The 25,193-nt window shown below is 34.1% G+C and overlaps 1 protein-coding gene across 2 annotated transcripts in view; it reads left to right on the forward strand.

Moving 5' to 3' along the window:
- The window catches only part of LOC140062391 (nuclear cap-binding protein subunit 1-like), a 31,630-nt gene extending 7,244 nt beyond the window's left edge, over nucleotides 1–24,386 (forward strand). Inside the window, exons 2-20 of one of the 2 annotated variants that reach the window (XR_011847479.1) lie at nucleotides 1,675–1,757; nucleotides 2,869–2,969; nucleotides 3,828–3,912; nucleotides 4,705–4,932; nucleotides 5,345–5,418; nucleotides 5,519–5,588; nucleotides 7,037–7,252; nucleotides 10,028–10,128; nucleotides 10,424–10,598; nucleotides 11,149–11,276; nucleotides 11,779–11,957; nucleotides 12,834–12,962; nucleotides 14,227–14,326; nucleotides 14,736–14,829; nucleotides 16,426–16,641; nucleotides 17,475–17,597; nucleotides 19,887–20,000; nucleotides 22,351–22,535; nucleotides 23,001–24,386. Coding sequence is in view for 1 of the 2 variants with exons in the window: in XM_072108592.1 (XP_071964693.1) it covers nucleotides 1,675–1,757; nucleotides 2,869–2,969; nucleotides 3,828–3,912; nucleotides 4,705–4,932; nucleotides 5,345–5,418; nucleotides 5,519–5,588; nucleotides 7,037–7,252; nucleotides 10,028–10,128; nucleotides 10,424–10,598; nucleotides 11,149–11,276; nucleotides 11,779–11,957; nucleotides 12,834–12,962; nucleotides 14,227–14,326; nucleotides 14,736–14,829; nucleotides 16,426–16,641; nucleotides 17,475–17,597; nucleotides 19,887–20,000; nucleotides 22,351–22,464 (2,330 nt within the window). In the remaining variant the exon portion in view is untranslated. Of the gene's footprint in view, nucleotides 1–1,674; nucleotides 1,758–2,868; nucleotides 2,970–3,827; nucleotides 3,913–4,704; nucleotides 4,933–5,344; nucleotides 5,419–5,518; nucleotides 5,589–7,036; nucleotides 7,253–10,027; nucleotides 10,129–10,423; nucleotides 10,599–11,148; nucleotides 11,277–11,778; nucleotides 11,958–12,833; nucleotides 12,963–14,226; nucleotides 14,327–14,735; nucleotides 14,830–16,425; nucleotides 16,642–17,474; nucleotides 17,598–19,886; nucleotides 20,001–22,350 lie in introns of both variants that reach the window. The other variant, XM_072108592.1, reaches the window with a different exon arrangement.
- The last annotated feature ends 807 nt before the right edge of the window (nucleotides 24,387–25,193 follow it).

A 25,193-nucleotide genomic window follows, 5' to 3' on the forward strand; every position in this document is an offset into this window, starting at 1 on the left:
TACCCCGGTGTATTAGTACATCACAGCCACTGATCACCAACTGGGCCCTCTGGGAGACCAGCCTTTGACTGAAGAGGTTACCCAGTATAAATATAAACTTCAATTCAATTCAATTCAACCTATTATTCTATAAGATCAAGTATTTTTTATTTCCATTTCATTCAACCAAACATGAGAATATAGCCTAGTGGTTAAAAGATCATCATCGTCTAGCGAAACCATCGGAAGGCTGAATGACCTACCATTTTCAACCTTGTTTTTGTAGTTGAGACTCTTATGACCTAAAAATGTTTTTCTTCCTACACCAAGATAATATAGTTCCACATACCATGTGCTTGTTTTAAGTGCTAAAAAAACCGGTTTTATCCCGATATGAGGCCTTTATGATTCGAATATTTCATAGTAACAACCAATATACCATGAAAAATAATTTTTGGAAAATTCCAAGGGGCTCAACTACAAAAACGCCATTTTGTGGTATGATGTCATCGTAAGCCAATCAAACCTCCGCTTTCGACCGCTTCGCAGGGCTCACGCTTGAACAATTTTGGATTCCCGCCCTTTGATTGGTTGACGCGAATCAACACACAGCGGAGAAATTTTCCCGCGAGTGCCGTGAAGTCACGTGGGCTCAGGTCTGTCCAATTACACCGGAAAATAATGCATTGAAATTCTTCGAATGAGGTTAAAATATAGTCATTTACCGGTATATATTTTAATTAATTGTATTTGTGGATTTTAACATCGAAATCAATCATCTTTGTATATACAATGTAAACTATATCAAGTTATGGTACCTGTTTTTAACAATGTATCATAAATTAGCGAAAAAACATGTTTAACCGATTCACCACGATAAGTGCTTAAAGCGCTCATGAGGTTAAAAGTCAAGGTCATTGTAAACAAATTATCAACAAATAAAAAGTAAATCGAATTTACATGTGCAGTGTGATGTGCATGATTCGTGACAATAAATTATACAAAATACTCACAACAACAGTACAGTACAGTTTTGTTCCTCTCACTGATGCCAGTCGCATCCAAGAGGCAGTCTTCTCTATCATCCGAATATATGCTTGGTCCGACTGTTAAGGGTTTCCTTGACTGGGTTAGCTTTTTAGCTTGACTAGGATCGCACTGGAGGAGATTGCTTAATTTAATCCAGGGGTCACGATAGTATGGTTTTCGGGCTTGTGCAAAGAGCATTCGTTTTGTTAATGAGTTACTTGGTTCTTGACAGATATAGGCTATGTACTTCAGGTAGTGAAAATATGCTTCTAAATATATAAAAACAATTGTTGAAGTTATGGGCATGAAATATTTTTCAAACTCTGCGCAAAGGTCAGTTTGTTGAAGTATAACTTTTGATAAACATTTTGATACCAAACTTGTTTTGGTTTCATAAGTTTCCGATGCATTTTCATCTAATTTTCTGCAAGCTACACATCTAAAATAGCGGACTAAGGCTATGTTTAGACCCATGGCGTTAGACCGTTTTACCGTACATTGTTACGGGCAAGGTAATCGAATAAAATCAATCAATATTATACGTCTTATTTTATTGAATTTTAAATATTTCCCCTGCCTACAGTACTGTCTCATCTTCTGATGATTGAATATGATAGTAATAAGTTATTTATATAAAGTAATTGATGTAATTTTATTTATCGATAGGGCCATTTAGTAAACGAAGGAAATCTGTCCATGATGAAATTGAAGAAAGACTTGAATCGCTCATCACAAGGGTTGGCGAGAAGGTAAAAATAGTTTTTTCTTAAAGTATTTGATATCAATAAATTTAATATTTAATTTGTGAATTGTACTAAAGCTATTTATTATTGAAAAAAAAATGTTGGTTTATGACAGCCAAAAGGCATCAGTCGTTGCAGGGTTCGTACGCAACCTTAAATTCCGTAAAAGTCATGGAAAAATAAATTACTTTTTTAAGTACTGGAAAGTCCTTGAAATTTGTCCTTGAATGTCCTAAAAATTGTTAACTACAGAAATGTAATATGAATTCTTTGTAATAATGTTTTAAAAACACTGAATAAGTGTTGCTTAATTTTGTTGAATGACACCCCATAGATGGCCGGAATGATACTCGTGCATGTAAAATTTGCTGGAAATGATACTTCATTGCGAACAGCAAAACGATCGTTGCCACCTCTGTCCGTGATTGACGATGATCAGGCCCATCAGCGCAACTGTGTGGACGTTTGGGCCCAACTATGTGGATGATCGGGGCCCATTCTAAAAATAAAGGAAAGCCGATTGGTCCACGAAAATGAAGTGGATTTATAATTTGTCCACCATAAATTATTTTTGGGTAGGGTATGATCAAAAATAAAATATGGGTCTCATAATTTCATCTATATAACATAATACAGTGTACTCTGTAAATATTGTTAAACTTTAATATCAGTAAATAGGTACAATTAGCACTGTAAACATATTTAATTCATGTCATAGGATGGCATAATAATTTTCACTGTTCACATTTTATGTGGATTTTGCGCTTCAGCGGATAACCCGAACTCGTCACGGTGACAAGTTTAAATCTTTAAAAATAAACTGAATGTTTTGTGCTAATTATTACCCATGCTTGCATGTCCCTATCAACAAGGGTGTTGCTGCTTACATAAACCATGTCCCAACAAGAGGAGTATCGCTATTTACATAAACCATGTTCAAACAAGAGGAGTGTTGCTGCTTGCAAAATCTGCTGTAGTTAGCAGCAATTAATAACAGCTTTGTTTCAGATTAAGAAGTTATTAAACAAATCGCTATAACAGTATTATAACAATGATAAATTCTTTCATGCTACACATTCAGTATATATTACATTTACTAACTATTACATTGAAACAGAGTACATCTTCATTGGAGAGTAACTTAGAAGGTCTCGCTGGTGTTCTAGAAGCTGACGTACCAAACTACAAGAACAAAATCATTGATATATTATCTGTTTGGTTAGTACTTTATATCTTTAGTAGAAACTAAATGTAAGGCTATACAATAATATGAAGAATGACATTTACTGCTTTAAAAATGCCTACATATGATATGTATGCACATGCCTTTGCCAACAAGTTACTGTGATGAAAGTATTGGTCTAGTAACCCTAATCAATCTGCTGTTAATTAAAAATTACACAGAACTTTTCCGACGAAGTATCTTCGTAGATAGAACGTAGGGTACGTTGTTGGCTTCGTAGGTTACATTATTTGGCTTCGTAACCTCAATAAACAACTATCAATGAACAACGTTCTAAACTTCGTAAGGAGTTTGTAACCTTAATTAAACAACCCTACGATGTCCTTTGAGAAGTAACATGGTGTGAAAATTAATGTCTTAATTTTGACTGGTGGAGGACCAAGTTTTAAATAATACCAAAAAATATGCACCTTTGCGTAAAAAATGTGGCTTACCTTTAGGTGACCATTACGCATCCATGAGGCCAGATTTGCATTGTATGGTGGGAATTGACCCTAGATACCATTTACCAGCTTTGTATCTTAATTTTAAACAATTAATTTTGAACAATTTGACACCAAAATTATCTCACTATGTCCAGTATTTCCATGATATAGCATGTTTGTATGGAAATAGCAGCCATTTTGTTGATGCTAATTATGCAAATTGCTCGATGCTGACAGCCATCCAGAGTAAAAAAATCTTCATTTTGATGGTATCTAGAATCTTAATCCATAAAAAAAAACTATAAAAAAACATTGCAAGGTTATGGAAAAAATAGGCATTTGGCTGCTGGACTAAATACTGAACTGTATATTGTGTGTTTTGTTTGTAATTTTGATCTTTTATTGCAGTGCATCAGATTTACCAGAGAAGGTTACAGTTTATACTACTCTTGTTGGCCTGCTAAATACAAAGAACTACAACTGTGGTAGAGAGGTAACAGTATTAAGTTGCTAGATACAAATATCAATTAGTAATTACTGTATAAATATGTTCACAATTTTACATTTTTTAAAACTATTTTGCGACCTTTTAGTTTCTCGATTTTGAGTTACTTGTGTAATTGGATGAACCAAATTGGCAAATGTATTTCGCCTCCGCAATAAACGTAAAAAAATGACCACGATTGTCTTTGGCACAATTGTCTGTTCACCCCCACAAGCTAGGCTTACGCAAGTAATTTCCTGTATGGACACATTACAACTTATATGATTTAATGGACAAAGGATTCGTCAAGCAAGTACACTATACATTTCAAAAAAAATTGTGAAGAGGAATTTCATCATTGTTTTGGGCGAGACAGCGCAGGCTGAGTAGGGCCTAGCTAGCATTTTCGTTCGGTTGCAATTTCTTTTAATGTTTTAATTACACTTGAACAAATAATAATCGGTTTCGTAAATTTTTCAAAGAATACACAATTTAGAAGTTAATTGTAACTATTTTTTTTCCATTTTTTCCATATTTAGGCTAGGGCCTAGGCCTGGCCAACTAAGCCTAGGCTAGGCCTGATCGACTGTAAAAAACATCTTTGGAAATTATTTTCACAATCTTGTTGTTTGTTGTTAAATTGTAAAAAAATAACACTGTTTATGTAATAAATTACTAAAAATGATGACGTCATTAGTCATTTTATGCGTACGTAAAATCAGGATACGTAAAACGGAGATTCTACTTTATATTATTTATTTACTACAGTATTAAGTGTTTTTTATTTTTGCTCTTTGTTAGTTTGTAGAAAATTTGTTACGAAAACTGAAAGAAACTCTAAAAAATAGTGATTGGATTCGAGCTCATACCATAACACGTTTCATGGGTGATCTTGTCAACTGCCACGTGGTCGATCATGCGTCCATTATTGGTATGTATGAGACTTTTCTAAGCACGTTGAAAGAAGATAAAGTTCCACAAGTACGAACCGATTGGTATGTTTATGCTGTGTTATCATCTCTACCATGGGTAAGCTATTTATACATTTTGCTGGCTACACTGTCACAAGAAAAGACAACATTGAAATAGCACAGTTGGATTAACTGTTGGTAGCCACTGTGTTGTGCGCTGAACCGTGAAAGACCATGGTCCATGGATCGAATCCAATTGCCTTTGGTCCTGTGTGCAACATGGCTCATGGCTCACACAGTACACCACCAAAATTACCCCAGCGGAAAAAAATCTATGGACTTACTAGTATATCCTTGATTGTTTGATTTGTAACATGTAGCATGGTATTATTGCTATTATTTTGTTCCATTTTTACTGAAAATGTATGTGTGCTCAGGAGCCAATATCTGAAGACGACCTTTTTTAAAGGGTCGTGTTCATTCATTACAGTATATTTGTTTAATAATCGATATACTTATTGTTTTTGTAGTCAGCACATGAACTTCATGATAAGAAACCTCAAGAATTTAATAGAATATTAAGCACAATAGAAAAATATATTGGGTAAGATTACAAATGTTTATAGATTTAACATAATTATTATAATGATGTTATAGTAATAAAAAAAATTATGAATTTTATCATATTTTGATGTTTTTTTCAGTCAGCGTAAACATAATCACATGGCAATGCTGAGGGTCTGGTCGTTAGATGTTCCACATCAGCAAGAAGATGTAAGAAATTAATATGCATTTCAGCTTTTTTATTACAGTGTTAGATTATAAATAGACAGCAGGAAATGAAGATGGGTTTTATTCAGCTCTGAAATTTGTCAGACCATTTTTTTGATACCATTTTAGAACGCCGATTGCAAATATATATGTTATATGGACTGTATATTGTGTTTTCGAGAAAAATGATCTTTTGTGACAAATTTTTGTCATTGATCACATGATCACAATAATGATATGCGCCATTTCTGCTTTTGTCAAAAAATTATAAGCCTGATAATAATTAACTATATTTCAATGTATTACCACACACTATATACTATTTTATTACTATATTCAATTTAAACATTAAAATCTGCTCCCCCAATCAAAATAACTACACCCTCAATCTGATAATAATTCAGGCAATAAACACTAAGTATCTTCAAAGATATAAATAAGTCACGTAATGAAGTTATAGTATTTATAACTAATGTTAACAAAATGATTTTGTTTTTTTTATTTTGTTTTTCTGCTGTATTTGTATTTGCAGTTTTAGTTTGAAATAAAATTTAATGAAAGGTATTTTCTTACTAGAATACATGCTTGGTTCATGGACCATCAGTTGTTCTTCATCCTACCAATGATAACAACTTTTAGTGATATAAAAAATATATTTTCGATGAATGCCGTATCCGGTGCTGTGATTGGCCAATTGTGCTCACATGGCTTTAAAGCTCATGACTGCGCATGCTCACAATGTCGTAGCTGTCAAAATTTTACCAACGTGTGCAGTGGTTTGGAGGAGAAAGCAGAACACAACGCGAGAGCAGTATAACTGAGATTTTGCATGTCTGAGAGTAATATAAAAACAAAATAATTTTGGAATTTTATTAACATCTGATATTCTAGAACAATAATAAAAGCGTGTTCTCTGTGTCCTCTTTTCCGTTGCTAGAGCATTCAGCCTCGCTGTTCAGGGAAGGCCACCGCGGCCCAGCAGCGCGTCAATAAACTTTGAACGCATATTTCTCCAAAACATAATCCAGAGAGTTCCAACACATACATGTTTTAAATTTCACATATATCTTTGTAAGTAAAAGTCGAATTACAATAATTTTTTTACCATTATAAAACAGATAATTAGCTGCATAATAATATATTATCTCAAAATTTTGCGACATGCGACTGATCTGGCTTGTCCCTGCCACATATACATTTGGAATCACCGTCCTAAAATGTTGTATCAAAATATGGTCCGACAAATTGCCGAGCCGGATGATTGATTTCCTCCTGATCTAACTTTCACAAAACGCAATCATTGTTTACCATAGCTACTGATGCCTAAAAAAGTAGCACCCTCTATGTTTGGGTTTTTTAAAATCTCCCAATATTTCATTTAACCAAGTTGGCTTTTGGGGTTTTTTCCAGGTATTTAGACCTATTGAATTTCATTTTCCTTTTTTTTTTAGTACATTGATTCACTTTGGGCACAAATAAACAAAATGCGTCGAGATAAATGGCAGGAAAGAATTCTACAAAGACCCTACTTGGCATTTGATGGCGTCATGTCAGAGGCCCTTCAGCATACGTTACCCAAGTTTACCCTGCCTCCACACTCGCCAGACATTTTATATCAGCCCCCTAAAGTGGTCTACAGGATGTTTGATTACACTGATGTTCCAGAGGTAAGTCTTCTATTGAAATTATTTCATCTCAGTTAAGTTAACTCTGTTTACATAACGTTTATATCACAGGTAGCTTAATATCCCAAAAGAAAACGTTTTTGCACAATGCAGGGTGGGAAAGAATTGGTGGAAAAATGTCAATAGTAAATGTTTCTCCCCATTAGTGTGAAAACCAATAAAGCTCCAGGTCCAGATGACGTATTGAGAGGCCTCTCACGATAGGCTATATCACTTTCCTGAATTTTAAGGATAAACACTAACAAAAAGACAAGAAATAACAGTAATTTGACATGTTTCGTAAATTGTTATGTCGCACATCATCTACGCAACCTCTGTTGTAGCAAAAGAGTTACCAAACCTCACGCAAATAGCAAATGTATAATGGGTAACAAATCTCTCACACAAACAAATTGCAAAATACCAAATCCATTAAAATAATATAGTGGGTCATACAATTTTACAAGTGCATAACAAATAAAAATGCCAATCCACAAAAACCTCTGCAAATGCTTTGATCTAGCTAGTGCAGCCAATACACAATGCACCAAGCCATCGCTCTACATGCTGCTGTGATGCATTTGAAATCAGCACTGCTGACTCTTATGGCAGCCCCTGCATCTAGTATCTGCCTCATACGTATTGGCTTATGCCTTTCGTCTGGTCAAGGTGGGCACTGGACGAGAGAAGCCCTTGATCAATGTTAGGACCAATCAAGGTGCTTTAAACAGTCCTGACTTTATTTGTATCAAACATATTGGTGGCGGTAATTATCGCTGTTAGTTTCGAATAAATAAAATCAAATCAAATCAAAAAGAAAAAGTGATAAATAAGCCTCAATTTAATTTCTGTGATACATTCTGATAATACAGATTTATTCTGAATTGTAAGATTTTAAAAAAGCCTGTGACTGAGCAGGGAATATTTTCATTCCAAATTTTTGCATAGCCATAATTACAAATTGGTTTGTATCTATATATAAATTTAAGTAAGGGCAAAATTTGGTAAGTCGCGCGTTAATTCCTTTTTACTCAATAGTATATAAAGTTTGTTCATACTTTCGGTAACCACCTAATGTAAAACTGTTTACTAATTAAGTTGATTTAGATAATAATTTATTGACAATTTAAAGAATTTTTCAACTATTTGCCCCAAATAGGGGTGTTTTCCGATCGTTGTATACAACGCAAGCCATCTGTGGGCCATCCGTGGGCACACAAGCATGCCGTCTAAATAAATAAATTGATACTGATTTCGTTACTGTGCTTTGGTTTAGTTTTAAATCTGTCGCAAAACAATTTGTATAAACAATTTAAAACAGTTTAATTAACATTTAATCAGTAGCATTTCAATTGGATGAGATTATCGCTTATCTTCACATCATATCCCAAATTATTGTATATCCCCGTCATAGACAGGCAGATCCCAGAAGGTTTAAGGAATTGGCACAGTCCATCACAAATAATTGTACTAAGAGTGGGCGGAAGTATAGACTTATTAGCCCAAAGACGCATATTCGATGCAATCATGTCAGCTTGCCAGTTCTCCCATAATTGTTCTTTAAAATAACATGACCTCAGGTGGAAAATTCAGGTTGAATGGAGCTAGGTGTAAAACAGGCTGGGTGGCAAATGGCCAGGTGGCAACAGGGTGGAAATGACCTAGGTGGCTAAAGACTGGGTGGCTTGAAGCCAAGTGGCAAAGGGTCGGGTGGCAACAGGCTATGTGGCAAAAGTTTGGGTGGCAATGGGCCTAATTTGATTTAACATAATTCACATGGTTTCATATCCCTGACTAATCTCCACAAACTATCCGTATCTACACATATTTGTTTTCTCCTAGTCAGTTTATGGATAATACCAAATGAGATTGACCTAATTGAGTTTTTAGCCTGATCATATTCCTTGTCTCCTAATAATGTGCTAAGCTTCAATATGTGTCTTAGTTTCACCAGTGCAAAACTGATGAGACACTGGAGCTTAGTAGGTTTAGAAGCTAGGCCCTATATTATTTTCTAAATTTGAAATGAAATCAAAATACCTGATAGCAAAACACTAGATTTATCAATGTTACTTTTAGTGTCCATATTACCCTCAACATCTGAACGGTAAAATATCTTGTCCTCGAGGTTGCCATCTTCAGAGTTCCAACTTCTGTCGAGCACTATTAAATACCTGAAACATTTCCATCCGACAATCCTCCATCCATGTTTCAGTGTACGCAAATTCCTCATCCTTCTCTATCAATGCTACAAATGCTTCATGAAAGTTCTCAAGTTCCTCAACTTATTTTTCCAATTTTTTGATTAGCTTTATTATTTATTCAGCATTTAAATTTATAATATTGGATGTTCTTATCTTTTTCTTTCCTCTATTACAAGTTTTCCAACAGCCTTTGTACATCACATTTCCAGTAAACAAAATTTCTCATACAGATTCATGTTTTATTTTTAACCTCGCTATGCTACCATTTTTTTTCTCAAAAACAATGTTGTTAAATTCAACTCAAAACAAATAGCAACAATCACAAATCATTAAAAAAAGACAGGCTTCATTTGGTGTTGGTTTAATTTTTTTAAATTTTGTAGTATGGCCATTACAAACTGCCTGTTCCAAACAACAAAAATAATTGAAACTGCCCCACCCCACGCCATGAATACAGTTTTGTTGTATAGTAATTTACATAAAGGTGTTCAACAATTTAAGAATAGAATTAATGCAACAATGAACTATTCTTTTAAAAAATGATCTTAAAATACTGTATTTGACTTGTTATTAGGGCTCTCCCACATTGCCAGGTATACATTCTGTTGAGAGGTATTTAGTAGAGGATCACCTGGGAATCATCATAGATAACTTTTGGAAAGAAAGAAAAGAATGGTATGTACATCTTGCATTTCAGACACAAAATTGGATTTTCAAATTTTGAAGGAAATTATAACAATATTTATAGCCTAATATTAAACGGAAGTTTATCCAGTAATTACAGTCAATATATGAATAAAAACACTAATGAAATGATGTTTCTCCAGTTGAATGTGTTTATGTTTTATTCATTCATTAATTTATACACTTTAGTAAACTAGTCTAATTTCAGAATAAATTATATACAAATAAAACTAAATCATATTTTGCAACAATTACCAGTAATCTCATTATTATTTTGTTTTTGCAGTGCTGCCCAGTTAGTGAGCTTTCATGCCAAACACAAGGTACCACTCAACTACATGATAGTAGAAGCTATATTCTCACATTTCTTCAGGTTGCCAGCCTCACCACGCATTGAAATATTCTATACCTCTTTATTCCTGGAGCTTTGCAAGCTGCAGCCAAGCTCCTTACCTCAAGTTGTATCCTTTTCTGCTAATCTAACAAGTAATCTTGCCATTGTTCCTGATCTATAAGTTGCATAAATAAACTATATCATTATACTTTAGTTCTATTATAAATGAAATCATTTTTAGAAGCTCATTTTTTGAAGTAGAAATATGTAATAAAAGACAAATTGTGGTTTCAATAAATTGGTAATAATACATAACACATTAATTTGAAACGATAAATAAAAGATGAGGAAATCTGAGAATGAGACTAGTGCTTTTCCGCTATACCACGGCAAGTGTGTTAAGAGTAGCTATCCAGTCGAGTTTGAACAACACCATGACAGCCTCAGTGGTTTAATGGTTAGTACATCTGCATATTCAAGAAGAAGGTTCCAGATTCGAATTTCAGTTGGGGAAACTTTTTCTTAGTCTCACAGATTTTTTCATCTTTATCGTCTAAAATTTGTTCTGTGCCTGTGATGTTTATGTATCATACATTGTTATAATTGGTCAATTTTGAACTTTTACCCTTTTTATCCAATAAACACTGCTGTTGGTTATTGTTTTAATGATTTATTAGCTTGCTCAAGCAGCTGAGATGATGTATGATCGTCTTGACTCCATGAACCTCAGTATTATGGATCGTTTTACTAACTGGTTTGCTCATCATCTTAGTAACTTTCAGTTCAGATGGAGTTGGGATGAATGGTAAGTATTATTCAGCTATCGGCCACGACAAGTGGTTTCTTGCAAAACACAGTTGCTTTATATATAGAACACCATACCATCTGATAACAAAAAAGAAGAAATTCAGATACTTGTTCAATAGATAATAATAATAATAATAATAATAAGCTTTATTTAATCACGGATACTTAACTCAACTAAAAGTTGTTTTTCAGTAAGACCGTGCTCAAAGGAAAACACCAACAAAAATAAATGTAAAAAGCAAATATATATATGTAATAATGTTACATGGATATCTCCCTAGATAATCCTGCTTATGCTATGTAACAGAATCATTAGAAAAATATGTGCAGATACTGCTGTTATGTTGGGCACAAAGTTAGTTTGCTTTTCAATATAGTTCACATGCTATTAAAGCAGCTTTAGTCTGAGCCCATACACATTTTGAAATGTTATAAATTCTGTTTAAATGAATTGACTGAATATTTTAATATTAGAAATATATTTTTATAATTCCTAACAGGACTGATTGCTTGAACTCTGATCCTGAACTACCTAAGCCCAAGTTCATTAAGGAAGTTTTGAAAAAATGTATGCGACTGTCATACCACCAGCGAATTCTGGACAATATTCCTGACAGCTTTTCCTCTCTTATCCCAAAGGAACCCAAGCCAGTTTATAAGTACAAACTAGAAGGAGCAAGTAAGTACTGTTTGTGGTTTAATAACATTTTTTGTTTTATTTGATGTATAAAACAACCAAAATGTTCATCATTGTGGAATTAAATATTATATTTATACTTTTTCAAAATATTATTGCCTCCGAACACATACAAAACTGAGATACATTCTGTTGTGGAAATAATTCAGGTGCTATGTGCCTAAAATTCTGTGCACTTTGTAGTTTAATGTGTATACACACAGCAGGGATTCCATTAACAATAAAGTCTAATGCCATGCATCTGTACTGTTACTAACTTTAAGTAAATGTTTGTATTTTTTTCAGTCAGTATATGTATCTTAAATTCCCTATATTGATCTAGTTAATTAAAATAGTTTTTGAATGAAAAAAATCGGTGCCGTATTAAGCATTTTACAAAGTAGGCTGTTTTTTGTATCAAGCTTGAAAAACACAAGCTTTTAAAATGTTTTTAACGATGCAATCATGTTCTGATAATGTTTATGTGAAATTAATTATGTATAGCCAGAGTTGCTTATCTAAGAGATTATCATAACATTATGCCATCAATAGCTTAATGACTTAAACACATGTAATCTTCCTAATCCCTTTTTTCCACAACGGACTGTATCTCAGTTTCCCATGAGTTATTTTTGTTTGATAATGTTTTAACCTAAAAAACAAAGCCCAAGTTTTTCCAAAAGGACTGTTTCTCATATGATTAAATAACTGGTCAAATGCATCATTATCTGAATAAAAATTATTCCATTTCCATGGCAGCAGAAATTAGTAAAATAACAGTTAGAACATCCATTCGACTGACCGACATAGAACATTGGGTTGACCTTTGCAAAGTCTTGTCCATTTGAATGCAGAAACTAATTCATATATTGTCTTTAGGTCAATTACCAGGCAATATGATGGCTCATAGATTGATCGATGCATTCAAATCGAGAGCTACACCTGAAGATGTAACCAAGTTATTAAAAGACACGCCCAATCCAAACAAAGATGAATATGCATTTGATGGTTAGTTTGTTCTTTATGTAAAAGTAATTATTTTTATTTTTAAAACCAAAAACAGCAGAAACCATAATCCAGAACCATAAATGTAAATGGGGGAATAACCTGCAACTTGCAGCCTACTAGGCTGAATTGCACGCAGGTGTGGACGACACCAAAGAACTTATAACACAAGAATCTCCTGTTCTTCAATTTGCATTCAAAACACAGTATCGGAAGTACAGGGTTAAAAGGTCAAACTGGGCGACGCCATTTCACAGCATGGAGCAGTGCCCCCTCCAAACTAGGAAGTCAATTACTCTACCCCCCCCCCCCCCTAGAGTATTAGCAGATCCCCTCTATGATTTTGACTTACTAATTTGATGCGGGCGCCCTACTCCTCAGTCAATTACTCTATCCCCTCTAGAGCATTAGCAGATCCCCTCTATGATTTTGACTTTCTAATTTGATGCGGGCGCCCTACTCCATGGCTCACAATGGCGCCACCCATTGCTCTATTCTATCCCACAATGCCTTTCGAAATTGTTACGCGCTTCGGACGAACAGGAGATTCTTGTGTTATAAGTTCTTTGACGAAACATGCTACAACTTTCTACTCCCCTAAGGGTTCCTTCATGTCGAGTGCTGTGACCAAACGGCACCCGTTTGTCCGTCAACAACGACAGGGGCGGAATGCACCAGTACACCAGGGTAACCCCCTACTCTTTCGAAAAATGTACTGGGTTCATAATATTGTCAAGGGTTTGAGGCTCACTTCATGATTCTGGTGGTATAAAACGTCTTTAAGAAAAGGACTATAAACCGTAGCTCCAGTGTACAGACATTACTTATGTGCACTTTAAAGAACCTAGTGCATCTTTCAAGACTAGTAGGGGGTTACCCTGCTGTACTAGATCCCACACAGCCACTGTAGTGGACAAATTTTGGAGCGCCTTAAAGTGGCTGCAATGGCATGACCCTTAGAAGAGAAGCATTTTGACAACAATACATTTTTTAAAGTTTTAAAATATTAAACATAGTTTTAGATAGTTCTGAAATAGTTTTAACAATGTTTTATATGTTATTTTATCATGAACCTTTTACTTGTTATATGTGCAACTGTGATTTTTACTAAATAAATTAATGTATAGCATGTAGTTGAAAAGTGTATCATCATCATCCACAGCACCATGAGCAATGATCCATTTGTTGAAATTTGGCAAGAACTTGTATATTATACTCTTAATATTTTTCTTCTCCATTTTACACATTGTACTTATTGTTCATGTAGATGATTCAGGATTTAATCCTGTAAAGATTGACATCTTTGTGCAAACATTGTTTCACTTGGGCAGTAAATCATTCTCGCATTCATTCAGTGCACTTGCAAAGTAAGTATTTCTTGCAGAACGGTATCCATGTGGTAGAATAAATCTTGTTAAATCTGTGGTAGACCTTAAAGCATGGATTCTAGCTAGAGAAGTCCAGGGGTGGTTATCAAAAAGTTATAGGTGGGTGGAAAATTAGGCTGAGTGGAGTGGAAACCTAAGCTATAGACTTGGTAGGTAGTTATTCACCATGCAAAGCTTTAACCAAAGTACTTTCATCCACCTCCACCTAGCACAATGACATCCATGAGAGTAAAGCTCAACTGTTTGGTGCTTTAAAAACTAATGGGATAATATTTTTTAATGAAAAAATTGGTATTAAAGATAGAAATGATGAAGAATAAAACTCTGAAAGAAAATAAATTAATAAATAATAGTTAATTTTTATATTTTTTTCAAAAATGTTGAATAGATTTCACTCAGTGTTGAAATCATTAGCAGATTGTGCTGAAGCTCAAGTATATATTTTGCGTATGGTACATGAACTTTGGCGAAATCATGAACAGGTAAGAAGTGAAGAAAATTAATTATTCTGCTTATAAAATAATCAACATAAATAGTTCACAAATTACATTTCCACAAATGGCCTATTTTCAATTATTGTTTTAGGAAACCATATATTTTTACAATTACCAAGCCTACCCCTATTTTTGATAAATTCTTGATCTAAATTTGGCATTTGGGTACAAGCCCACCATTAATTATTAGATCAGAGTGCAGAGTAAAACGTTGTTTAATTGCTGTTGTAAGCTAGATTAGGGAGGCCTAGAGTTGAATTTGTTCCAAAATCTACTGTATATTGCCATTTTGGTATTTAGTATAAGTATTACAGTAAATAAATAATTATGAAAACTTTAAAGACACTGACCTATTTCTTTTACCTAATTTAAAGGTCACACAATACATGTTATGTAAACATAAATACTATATGGACCTATTTCGATAATTGTTTTAAATTTTTAACAGTTGAAATTGTGAAAAATAAGTTTATTTTATACATTTAAGTGACCTGCTATAAATCCCAATATGCATCGCGTGTGGATTGATATTTTCATATTGTGATGTGATGCACCCACTTAAAAAACGTAAACAGATAAAAGAATCGTAACTTCTCAGAGAAATACTAGGTCTTCCCCATCCCCCAAACGGATTCTGCCAAAAAAAGAAAGGACAATAGAGTAGAGAGGTTTCACAATGCTATAAATAGGATAACGAAACTATCACTGCCATAGTCGATTGAAATAGTAAAGTACATGTAACGATACACCACTACGACGTTTTTATTTGTTGTAATTAGTAATTAATACAAATGTTTAGAAGCAACTGTCAGTAATAAAGTTTATTTTTATATGTGTTTATATATCTAACAGTACCCACCCTTACAGTAAAAAATTTCAAATGACGACCAAAAATGGTTTATGTATTTATTGTCAACATTTGTTATACACTACTTATAACAATTACAGTATTGCAATACTATATCTACTATTAGACCTCTAACTGTCAAAGGGCCCATAAATTTACAAAAAAAATTATAATCGCCAATCAATACGTTTGTAGAAATGTATATCAAATCTATTAAAATAGTATTTTTTTAAGAAATTTGGTTTGTCTTCAACATTATGATGCTTATCGTAGGAGGAGATAGGTAAATGCGAAGTGTTCTTGTATTATTGTGTGCGGGTATTTTTCAAGATGGACATCCATTAGACAGTGTATACAATGATCGTAAAACACCCTATTTGGGCCAAATCGTTGAACCTAAATTTGTTTTAATTGTCAATAACTAATTATCTAGCTCAACTTAATTAGTAAACAGGGTTACATCAGGTGGTTAAAATCAGTACCGAAAGTATAAACCAACTTCATATAAAATTTCTAGAAGTAACACGCGATTTACCTAACTTTGCCCCTATGTAAATTTATATATAGATGCATTTTACGTCAAAAATTGCAGGTCTTTAATTTTTTTTTCAACTATGGGATCTAGACCATCTAAAATATTGCACCCTTTGCACCAATTATAAACTAAATAGATTTCGCAAATTTGATGATCTAGCCAACATTTTCCTTATCGGCAACTTATTTTTCTTGTGTTTTAGATGATAATTGTACTGGTTGATAAAATGCTACGAACCCAGATAGTTGAGTGCGCCTCTGTAATCAACTGGCTGTTTTCAGTGGAAATGCGAGATCAGTTCACATGTTTATATATGTGGGAAATTTTACATGCAACCATTCGTATTATGAGCAATCATGTGAATAAGCTAGAGTCAGAAGTTGAGTCAGCACTTAAAAAACAGAAGAGAGGCAACAAGGTAAAAATGTTGAGCAACAAAGCCCTGATTACATATATTTAATAATATAAACAAATTCTAAACTGCTTGGTGATATACTGACTTTTTTTTTATTAATTTGAAACTATAAAGATGAGGAAATCTGTGAGAATAAGAAAAAGTCCCCCAACCAAGATTCGAACTGAGAACTTTCTGCTTGTTATGTACTAGATCACTGGGGCTTTCATGATATTGTTTAAACTCGATTGGATATTGACTCTTTAATGATATATTGGATTCATGGTAAGGGAGAGTGAAAGTCCCTGTCATCTAATAGGACACTATTATTATCTACAATACTATCCAAATTACATCTACCCTTGCATGCATACTGGCCGCGGAAAATATTTAGAAAAAAAGTGTGTTAATATTCCGCGATTATGTAACTGTTAGCAGCTACTTCGAATCGGACCTCACGTACAGCATGCTCCAGTGATCTTCGAAGATGTGTTGAACAAAAGGTCATGGAGCTAGATCATTATGTAAACCTTGACACGCCCATTCATTCATAATTTAAAACAAAAGATTCCAACTGTATTATTTGATAAACAATAATTGCGCTGGAGCATGCTGTACGTGAGGTCCAATTCGAAGTGGATGGTTATTTTAGGTAATTAATATATTGATATAACACAATCATACATTTCTATTCCTTTGACTGTATTTGAATATCAATCTTTAAAAGAAGCCCAGCGGGCTTGATTCGAGACTCAAGATTACTTTTTGCAAACTAGACCTCAAGATAGGTTTTACTGTACGGTATACTAAATATACTTGTTATATTGATCAATGTTGTTATATTGTTTAATATATAGGACTCTGATATTAGTGACAGTGAAGAAGATATGGATGCCACAGAAACCCATCTGGAGGGTCTGCAGGAAAGCTTAGAATCTGCTCAGAGTGACCAGAAGAATATGTTTCTTATTATATTTCAGGTTAGTCATTTTTACTAATCTAATTGCAAATTGTTAGCACAGTAGTTCAATCTCTGGAATTTTACTTCTTGTTGTATGTGTCCCCGACAAAAGGCTAAAGAATGAGTGAATACCATTAAGCCTGGTTTCTACTAGCCAAATTTAGTCTGTGAATCCAGTGTTTTTGCAGGAAGCAAATTTGCCCTTTTTACCACAAGAACGATAGCTGCAATCTTTGTGTCTGCGGAGCTTTATGATTTGCATAAGTACTCATGAACACATAACTCATTTCCTGAGTTCTTATTGGTTTGCAAAATTGTTCACTTTGAAAAGTAGAAATATCAAGTTCTCTGAAGCAAACAACTCAAGTAACTAGAATTCATCAAGAGAAATTGATAATGGAAGATGAAAATATGAATTTGCTCGGTCTGAGCTGGAATCTTCCATTCGTCTTGTGGAATACAGGAGCAATTTAGAATGTTTAGATGAGATGGAAACTATGCCCACTTTGTATAATTACTTACCCGTTAGTACCACCGAGCAGCATAATTACTTACCCGTTAGTACCACCGAGCAGCATAATTACTTACCCGTTAGTACCACCGAGCAGCATAATTACTTACCCGTTAGTACCACCGAGCAGCATAATTACTTACCCGTTAGTACCACCGAGCAGCATAATTACTTACCCGTTAGTACCACCGAGCAGCATAATTACTTACCCGTTAGTACCACCGAGCAGCATAATTACTTACCCGTTAGTACCACCGAGCAGCATAATTACTTACCCGTTAGTACCACCGAGCAGCATAATTACTTACCCGTTAGTACCACCGAGCAGCATAATTACTTACCCGTTAGTACCACCAAGCAGCATAATTACTTACCCGTTAGTACCACCGAGCAGCATAATTACTTACCCGTTAGTACCACCGAGCAGCATAATTACTTACCCGTTAGTACCACCAAGCAGCATAATTACTTACCCGTTAGTACCACCGAGCAGCATAATTACTTACCCGTTAGTACCACCGAGCAGCATAATTACTTACCCGTTAGTACCACCAAGCAGCATAATTACTTACCCGTTAGTACCACCAAGCAGCATAATTACTTACCCGTTAGTACCACCGAGCAGCATAATTACTTACCCGTTAGTACCACCGAGCACCATAATTACTTACCCGTTAGTACCACCGAGCAGCATAATTACTTACCCGTTAGTACCACCGAGCAGCATAATTACTTACCCGTTAGTACCACCGAGCAGCATAATTACTTACCCGTTAGTACCACCGAGCAGCATAATTACTTACCCGTTAGTACCACCGAGCAGCATAATTACTTACCCGTTAGTACCACCGAGCAGCATAATTACTTACCCGTTAGTACCACCGAGCAGCATAATTACTTACCCGTTAGTACCACCGAGCAGCATAATTACTTACCCGTTAGTACCACCGAGCAGCATAATTACTTACCCGTTAGTACCACCGAGCAGCATAATTACTTACCCGTTAGTACCACCGAGCAATTCATGTGTAGATTTCTTTGTATTCATTCATTTTGTTTTGTTTGTATGTGTTCTGTAATATTTTTATATTTTAGTAATGTCCATTGAAATGCTCCTTGATTGTGTCTAAGTATTTTTTTCTCGGACGTCCTTTCTTTTTTTTTCCATTAATTTATTGCTGTTAAACGTAACTCTTCTCATTACATGGCCGAGAATCTAAGTTGTCTTCGCTGTACACTGTTTATTAATTTTCTTGTTGTAGTTCTTTGCAACACTTTTATATTATTTTGCTGGTGATCAATTATGTTAACTCCACCTTTCTTAGGTGGATTCTGATTATTTGTTTGTTTTGTTGCTTACCTTCTTGGTGTTAATTTTATCAAATTTGTTATATGTCTTAATAGAGAATTGAATTGATCATTTGAAATATGTGCAAACCAATGAGGAATCTTCAGAACTCTCCTTAAAAACTACATCTCTGCTGCTTCTAACCTATTTCTTATGGCATTGCTTATTGTCCATGTTTCACAACTATACAGTAAGGTTGTCCACACATACGTTTTTAACACACAGTCTAATTTACATGAAAATCTTTTCACATTTTAAAATACTCTTTCGTTTTTTGTATGCATTCTTTGCAATGGCAATTATGGCCATAATTACTGTATTACACTTTCCGCCGGCTGTGTTAATGCGTCAAAGGTATTTGGTACTTTGAACTCTACTCCTTCCATCAACTATAATATCATAATATAAGTAGTACATATATTAATGTAATTATACTTCTTTTGTTTTAGCGTTTCATCATGACATTGTCAGAACATATTGTTCAGTGTGAAAACAGAAATGTTCCATTTCGTACTCCTTGGTTCAATTATGCCATACAGCGATTAGCTGAAATGTTCACAATGGTAAGTACTGATTGAAAAAATGAATTGATTGCCTGGATTATTATAAATGCTATCGTTTATTATGTGAGTGTGCATCTAATGGAAAAGTTTTCTATAGACACAGTTGACTATACTTATTCAAATTAGTATTTTCTATAGGTTTACTTTGCCAATAGTCATTAAATTTTCAGCTGTGCCAATAGAAAACTTTACATTTTAAAGCATGGTCAACTGTATTCACGGTCTATTGTGTTGATAGTCAGTACCTAGATAACGTTATATTATTGCACTGTTAGCTATTTACTAACTAGGCAATCGCATGATAGTGATAATTATATAGATAAATTTGATTAATATAAAAAATATATTTTAACCTTTGCCTCTAAAGCTTACCAATGGTATTTGTTAAAAGTTGTATTTTAAAGATATTAACACCATATACAGGGATGTCACCAGCATTTCATGAGTGGTTGTCAGCCATCCCCCCTCCCCCCCCCCAACAAAAAATCGGGGGGGGGGGGGGGTTGACCGGCTACTCCGCCAAACCCATGCATTTCATAATAAGGTCGGAAAAAGTGCATTACGAATCTAAAATGTTTTTTGTGAGGTAACAAGGTGTGCAAATTAAATTATTGAGTCAATTTTGACCGACGGAGGACTAAGTTGTAAATTACTCGGAAGCATTTATTAATAAATATTAGTCGTAACCGTTTTTTTGTGGTGTTTTTTTTATCTACTTGACTCGACGGCGAATACATATAAATATAAATTTCCCACAGTAGAGGCATGATGGCACCACATGGTGAACCACAATGAACTAGTAGTAGTGCTGAATAGGCTTAGGCCAACTTCTAAAAATAAAACGTCCAGTTGATCCAGAAACGATGCCGACAACAAAAGATCGTTAACATTCTAAATATAGTATCGGAACGTCGATCGCGCGCACAGACCTAGATTTTGTTTGTGGCTCAATGGCAGGCCTGGAAATAACGCGACGAAGGTCGTGTACGTACCTAGATTTTGTGTCACATGACATGAAACGCGATACTCTCTCTTCTCTAAATTAACTGTTCCCACCACACGTAGCACATGTTTTTTTTCACTCAAAATTAATTATGGTCGGAGTTAGCTACAGAATACTAGAGCCATTTTCATTACAGTGACATCATGTAATAATTGAATAAGCCTAGACCCTAGGCCTATGTTAAATCTTAACATGGAATATATTGATTTTGCATATATTTTGTTTATGTTTACGTTGGCATATTTATAATTCGCTAAGCCAAGGTAGGATTAAAAAATTTAGCGTAAGCCTAGACCGCCAAAACTAGACTCCACTCCGATGTTGATTCGGCGCACGATGTCGTCTCGTCCGGCTAAATTAGGCTAATGTGTCGTCTCCTACTAGGCCTAGCCTTAGGGAGGATTTTTAGGCGGCGCCGATTTTAATTAGTGAACAGTACATTGTTAATTTGCATTGTCTATGCGTTTTCTAAAAAAAGGCGATGAAAATGTTGTTTATTAACTCTACGAACCACCCTATGATCGAAGCGTTGATAATTATAATAACAATACATCGTATCGTAGTGTAGTAAGTTACGAACAATAGGCTACGATCTACATTCGTAAATATAGTGGTGGTCGGCGTCATGAAAATGGTGGTCGGAAATTCCGAGTGCCTGGTGGACGGGCCTGTCCATCGCCGACCACCGTGGTGACATCCCTGCATATAGGTAATACATTTTTCAGTTGTCTCCATAATGATTAGAATACCCTAATAAAAATTAACCCCTGTATGCTTGTTTTCTTTCTTCTCAAATTTACAGCATTATGGACATTAACATCATTTTGGTTATCAATATTTAAATATTAATGCAAGTTCTCTCCCCTAATTTTCTAATCTATTTCTAAACAAGCTATCCATTTTGTGTTGCCTTTTTTCTATTAAATTTTTCATTGTATCAATATGAAAGTTTATCAATGATAAAGTATTCAATTAAGATAATGTTATCAGCAATGATATGTGTTGAAATTTAACCTTTGCAATGCATTTGTGATAAATAAAGTAGCAGCAAGCAATTATAATTGTTGAAAGTTAAACCTATATTGCATATGTGTTTTTTTTGTAAAAAAAATGTTTGTTGTAATAGTCAAATGTAATAGTCAAATTAAATAATGTAAATAGGTCATTTATTAAATAGGTCATTTATTAAATAGGGCATTTATTAAATTTTGAGACATTTTCATACCAAACAAAAAATGAAAGAACATCAATTGAATTTACCCATTTTTACCCGATTATCAATTGTAGGTGATCGATCATCTATCGTTTAACACTTCTTAATTGTTTTTTTTCCCCATTTTTTTTTAGCACTACAGCCAAGTGTTCAAATACATCAATACTCTGGAAAGCCTTATCTTTACCAATGATATAGACTCCAACATCTTACAAGTTTTCAGTCAGTTCCGCTCAATGACATCATAGTTTTATAACTTTTACCATTCCCTTATTTTCTACTTTTATTATGCCAATGTGGCTATCATTGTACAAATTTAGTGTTCAGATAAAGCTATAAAGCTAAGTTCACACTGAGCCCGGATTCCGGTCCGGCCTTTGTTAGGGCCTACCTACTACTAGCTAGCTAGCTAGCTAATAAATAAATACATTTAACTACAGCTTCCTACCTAGCTAGTACTAGCTTTAATTAATTAATTAATAGTACCATAGTCTAATTAAATATCGTTTAAAACAGTCCTATCATTACCCCGTAGCTTTCGCACCTTTGGGCAAACAACATACACATAGACTTTGTTGCATTTTAAAGAATATCATTAGTATGCGCACAAGATTGGCATAAACCCACGAGGGTCTGTAAACAAAAGATGTTGTACAAAAGTTGTGACATGACACAACCTTGAGGAACACCATTAGTAACATTGAAACCTTCAGATAACGCAAAAAAAACGCTTCTATTCTTTAACACTAAACCCATTTGTCATGATCTTTTCTCTAATACCAGTGTGAACGTAGCTTTAAGGAAAACAGGGAAAATTTGGATAAAATTTGCTTGATACAGGGTGCATTATGAAGGAGACACCATGGATACATAAATTCAATAAAAGAACCAGGATTAATTGATTGATTGATACAGTAGCTTACACCCTAAGTAATTTATGTGTGTAGCATATCGTAGAATAAGTCTGTTATTATGGTTAATTATAAAGAATAAAGAGCATGTACACCGTATATAGAGCTGCATCTCATTCTCATCAGGAAGTTATTCACATACACTTGAAAATAAACATTTTTTTCTTTGTCTTCTATATGTTTATTTCCTTCTTCTTATATACAAATAGAACTTTTATTTCCCACAATGTGTACAGTTTGGCCTATTATACAATTATTAAAATTATGATTTATATGCTATTTACACTGCATTGTAATTTGTATAGTCAATGGCAAGCTATTGTAATTATGTGTATTACGAACTGTTGAAAATAACTGTTTTGTGTAACGTTACATATCATGCTTTACAAGGTTGAGTATTTGGAATATGATGTAATGAAGGATTGTTGGATATCACTCATTTGTAATGTTATTTTTGCTTTAGAACTCGAGTCATCATTTAGAAGAACTGCAAAGAATGTTCACATAGTATTGAAGATACAGTGTCCATATTGAATTGACAGAATTGTTTGTACACCTAATTTACTGGGTAATAATTATTGTGAGTGAAAGTGTCATTTTGTAAGGGAGTAGTGATGGAAAGAGGATTGGATTGACTATGGAATCTAAGTGAATATAGATGTTGTTATTCATTGGTATTTGGGAAATTCACAACTACTCTTATGTTTATAGACAATTTCTTCCCATGTCATACTAAAGCTACTGAAATGTTTGAGAAATATAAATCAATCTTCATCAACACGCACTTCATTTGCTTGTTTGTCAAGAACTAAATAGTGTACAGTATTTTGTTTTGTTTGTAATTTGTTTAAATATTTTTACTGTCATTCAGTTCTTTTTTTTTATAATTCATACTTTTTATTATTTTAACCTAATAAAATATTATTTTAAAACTGTACAAATATTGATAATTTTTAATTGATTTCTTTTTTGGAGGATGAATACTGATGGATCCAAAGAGACTAGAAACTTATTTGCATATATTTTTTGATGAACACCTAATTAATTAAAATCCACATTCCTTGGGATTAATATAGTAACTTGTATTGCCTGCCGGTTTCAGGGCCGTAGCCAGCATAAAGCAGACATCTGACATTTTCACAGCACAGAATGTCATATTTGATATTCATAATTATAAGTATCTTTGCCTTGTTTTTTTTAAAACACATTTTAGTTTGTATATTTGTTGTTATTTTCTAAAAGAATTAAAATAAGATCCAAATGGAATTGTGTTTTATTTTCTATACCAAGCAGATGTATTTTGTCTCCTAAAAATTATAACATAGAATAGAAATTATAATTAATTCATTTAATCAACCTTAATATAATAATAATAATAATAATACCAGATTTATATAGCGCCCTTTTCATGAGTAATCATGCTCAAAGGCGCTTTACAAGCATTATTACCCCAGTATTTTTTGGGATCAAACACGTATGGAAACATACTCCCATAATGCAGCCGGTAACCAGCGCAGTTGTGTCTAGATCTAACTGGGTACCCATTTATACACCTGGGTGGAGAGAGGCAACGTAAGTAAAGTATCTTGCCTACGGATACAAGCAATGCGGCGAGAGTTGGATTCGAACCCAGGTCTGATGATCGGTAGTCCAACGTCCAACACACTGCGCCACACGCCCTCACTTGGCCACCTTAAGGTGGCCAAGTAAAAAAAAATTCTTTTCTTTAAAATTTGCACAGTGAGAAAGGCTTGGTTGAAACATTACATGGACATATAAAACTAGAAAGCCACTCCCAAGAGTACATACCTCCATCTACTGTAAAAATGTCCTACATAAGATTTCTCCAGAAAAATATATAAATCCAATAGCAAAATACGGAAAAAATGACAATGCTGTGGGTATCAGAAATGAAAATAATTCTTCAGAATTCACGATGACCCAATTTTTAAAACTTATTCTGGAATCCATTGAGTTGTAGATATGAATTCATGTACACATTTCATGTACAAAATGTTGTAACGTCATCAAATGGCCACTTAAATTGAAAAATTAGGTTTTTGTCA

Source organism: Antedon mediterranea, chromosome 11 (genome assembly GCF_964355755.1).
Source record: "Antedon mediterranea chromosome 11, ecAntMedi1.1, whole genome shotgun sequence".
In the NCBI taxonomy this organism is placed as follows: Eukaryota; Metazoa; Echinodermata; class Crinoidea; order Comatulida; family Antedonidae; genus Antedon; species Antedon mediterranea.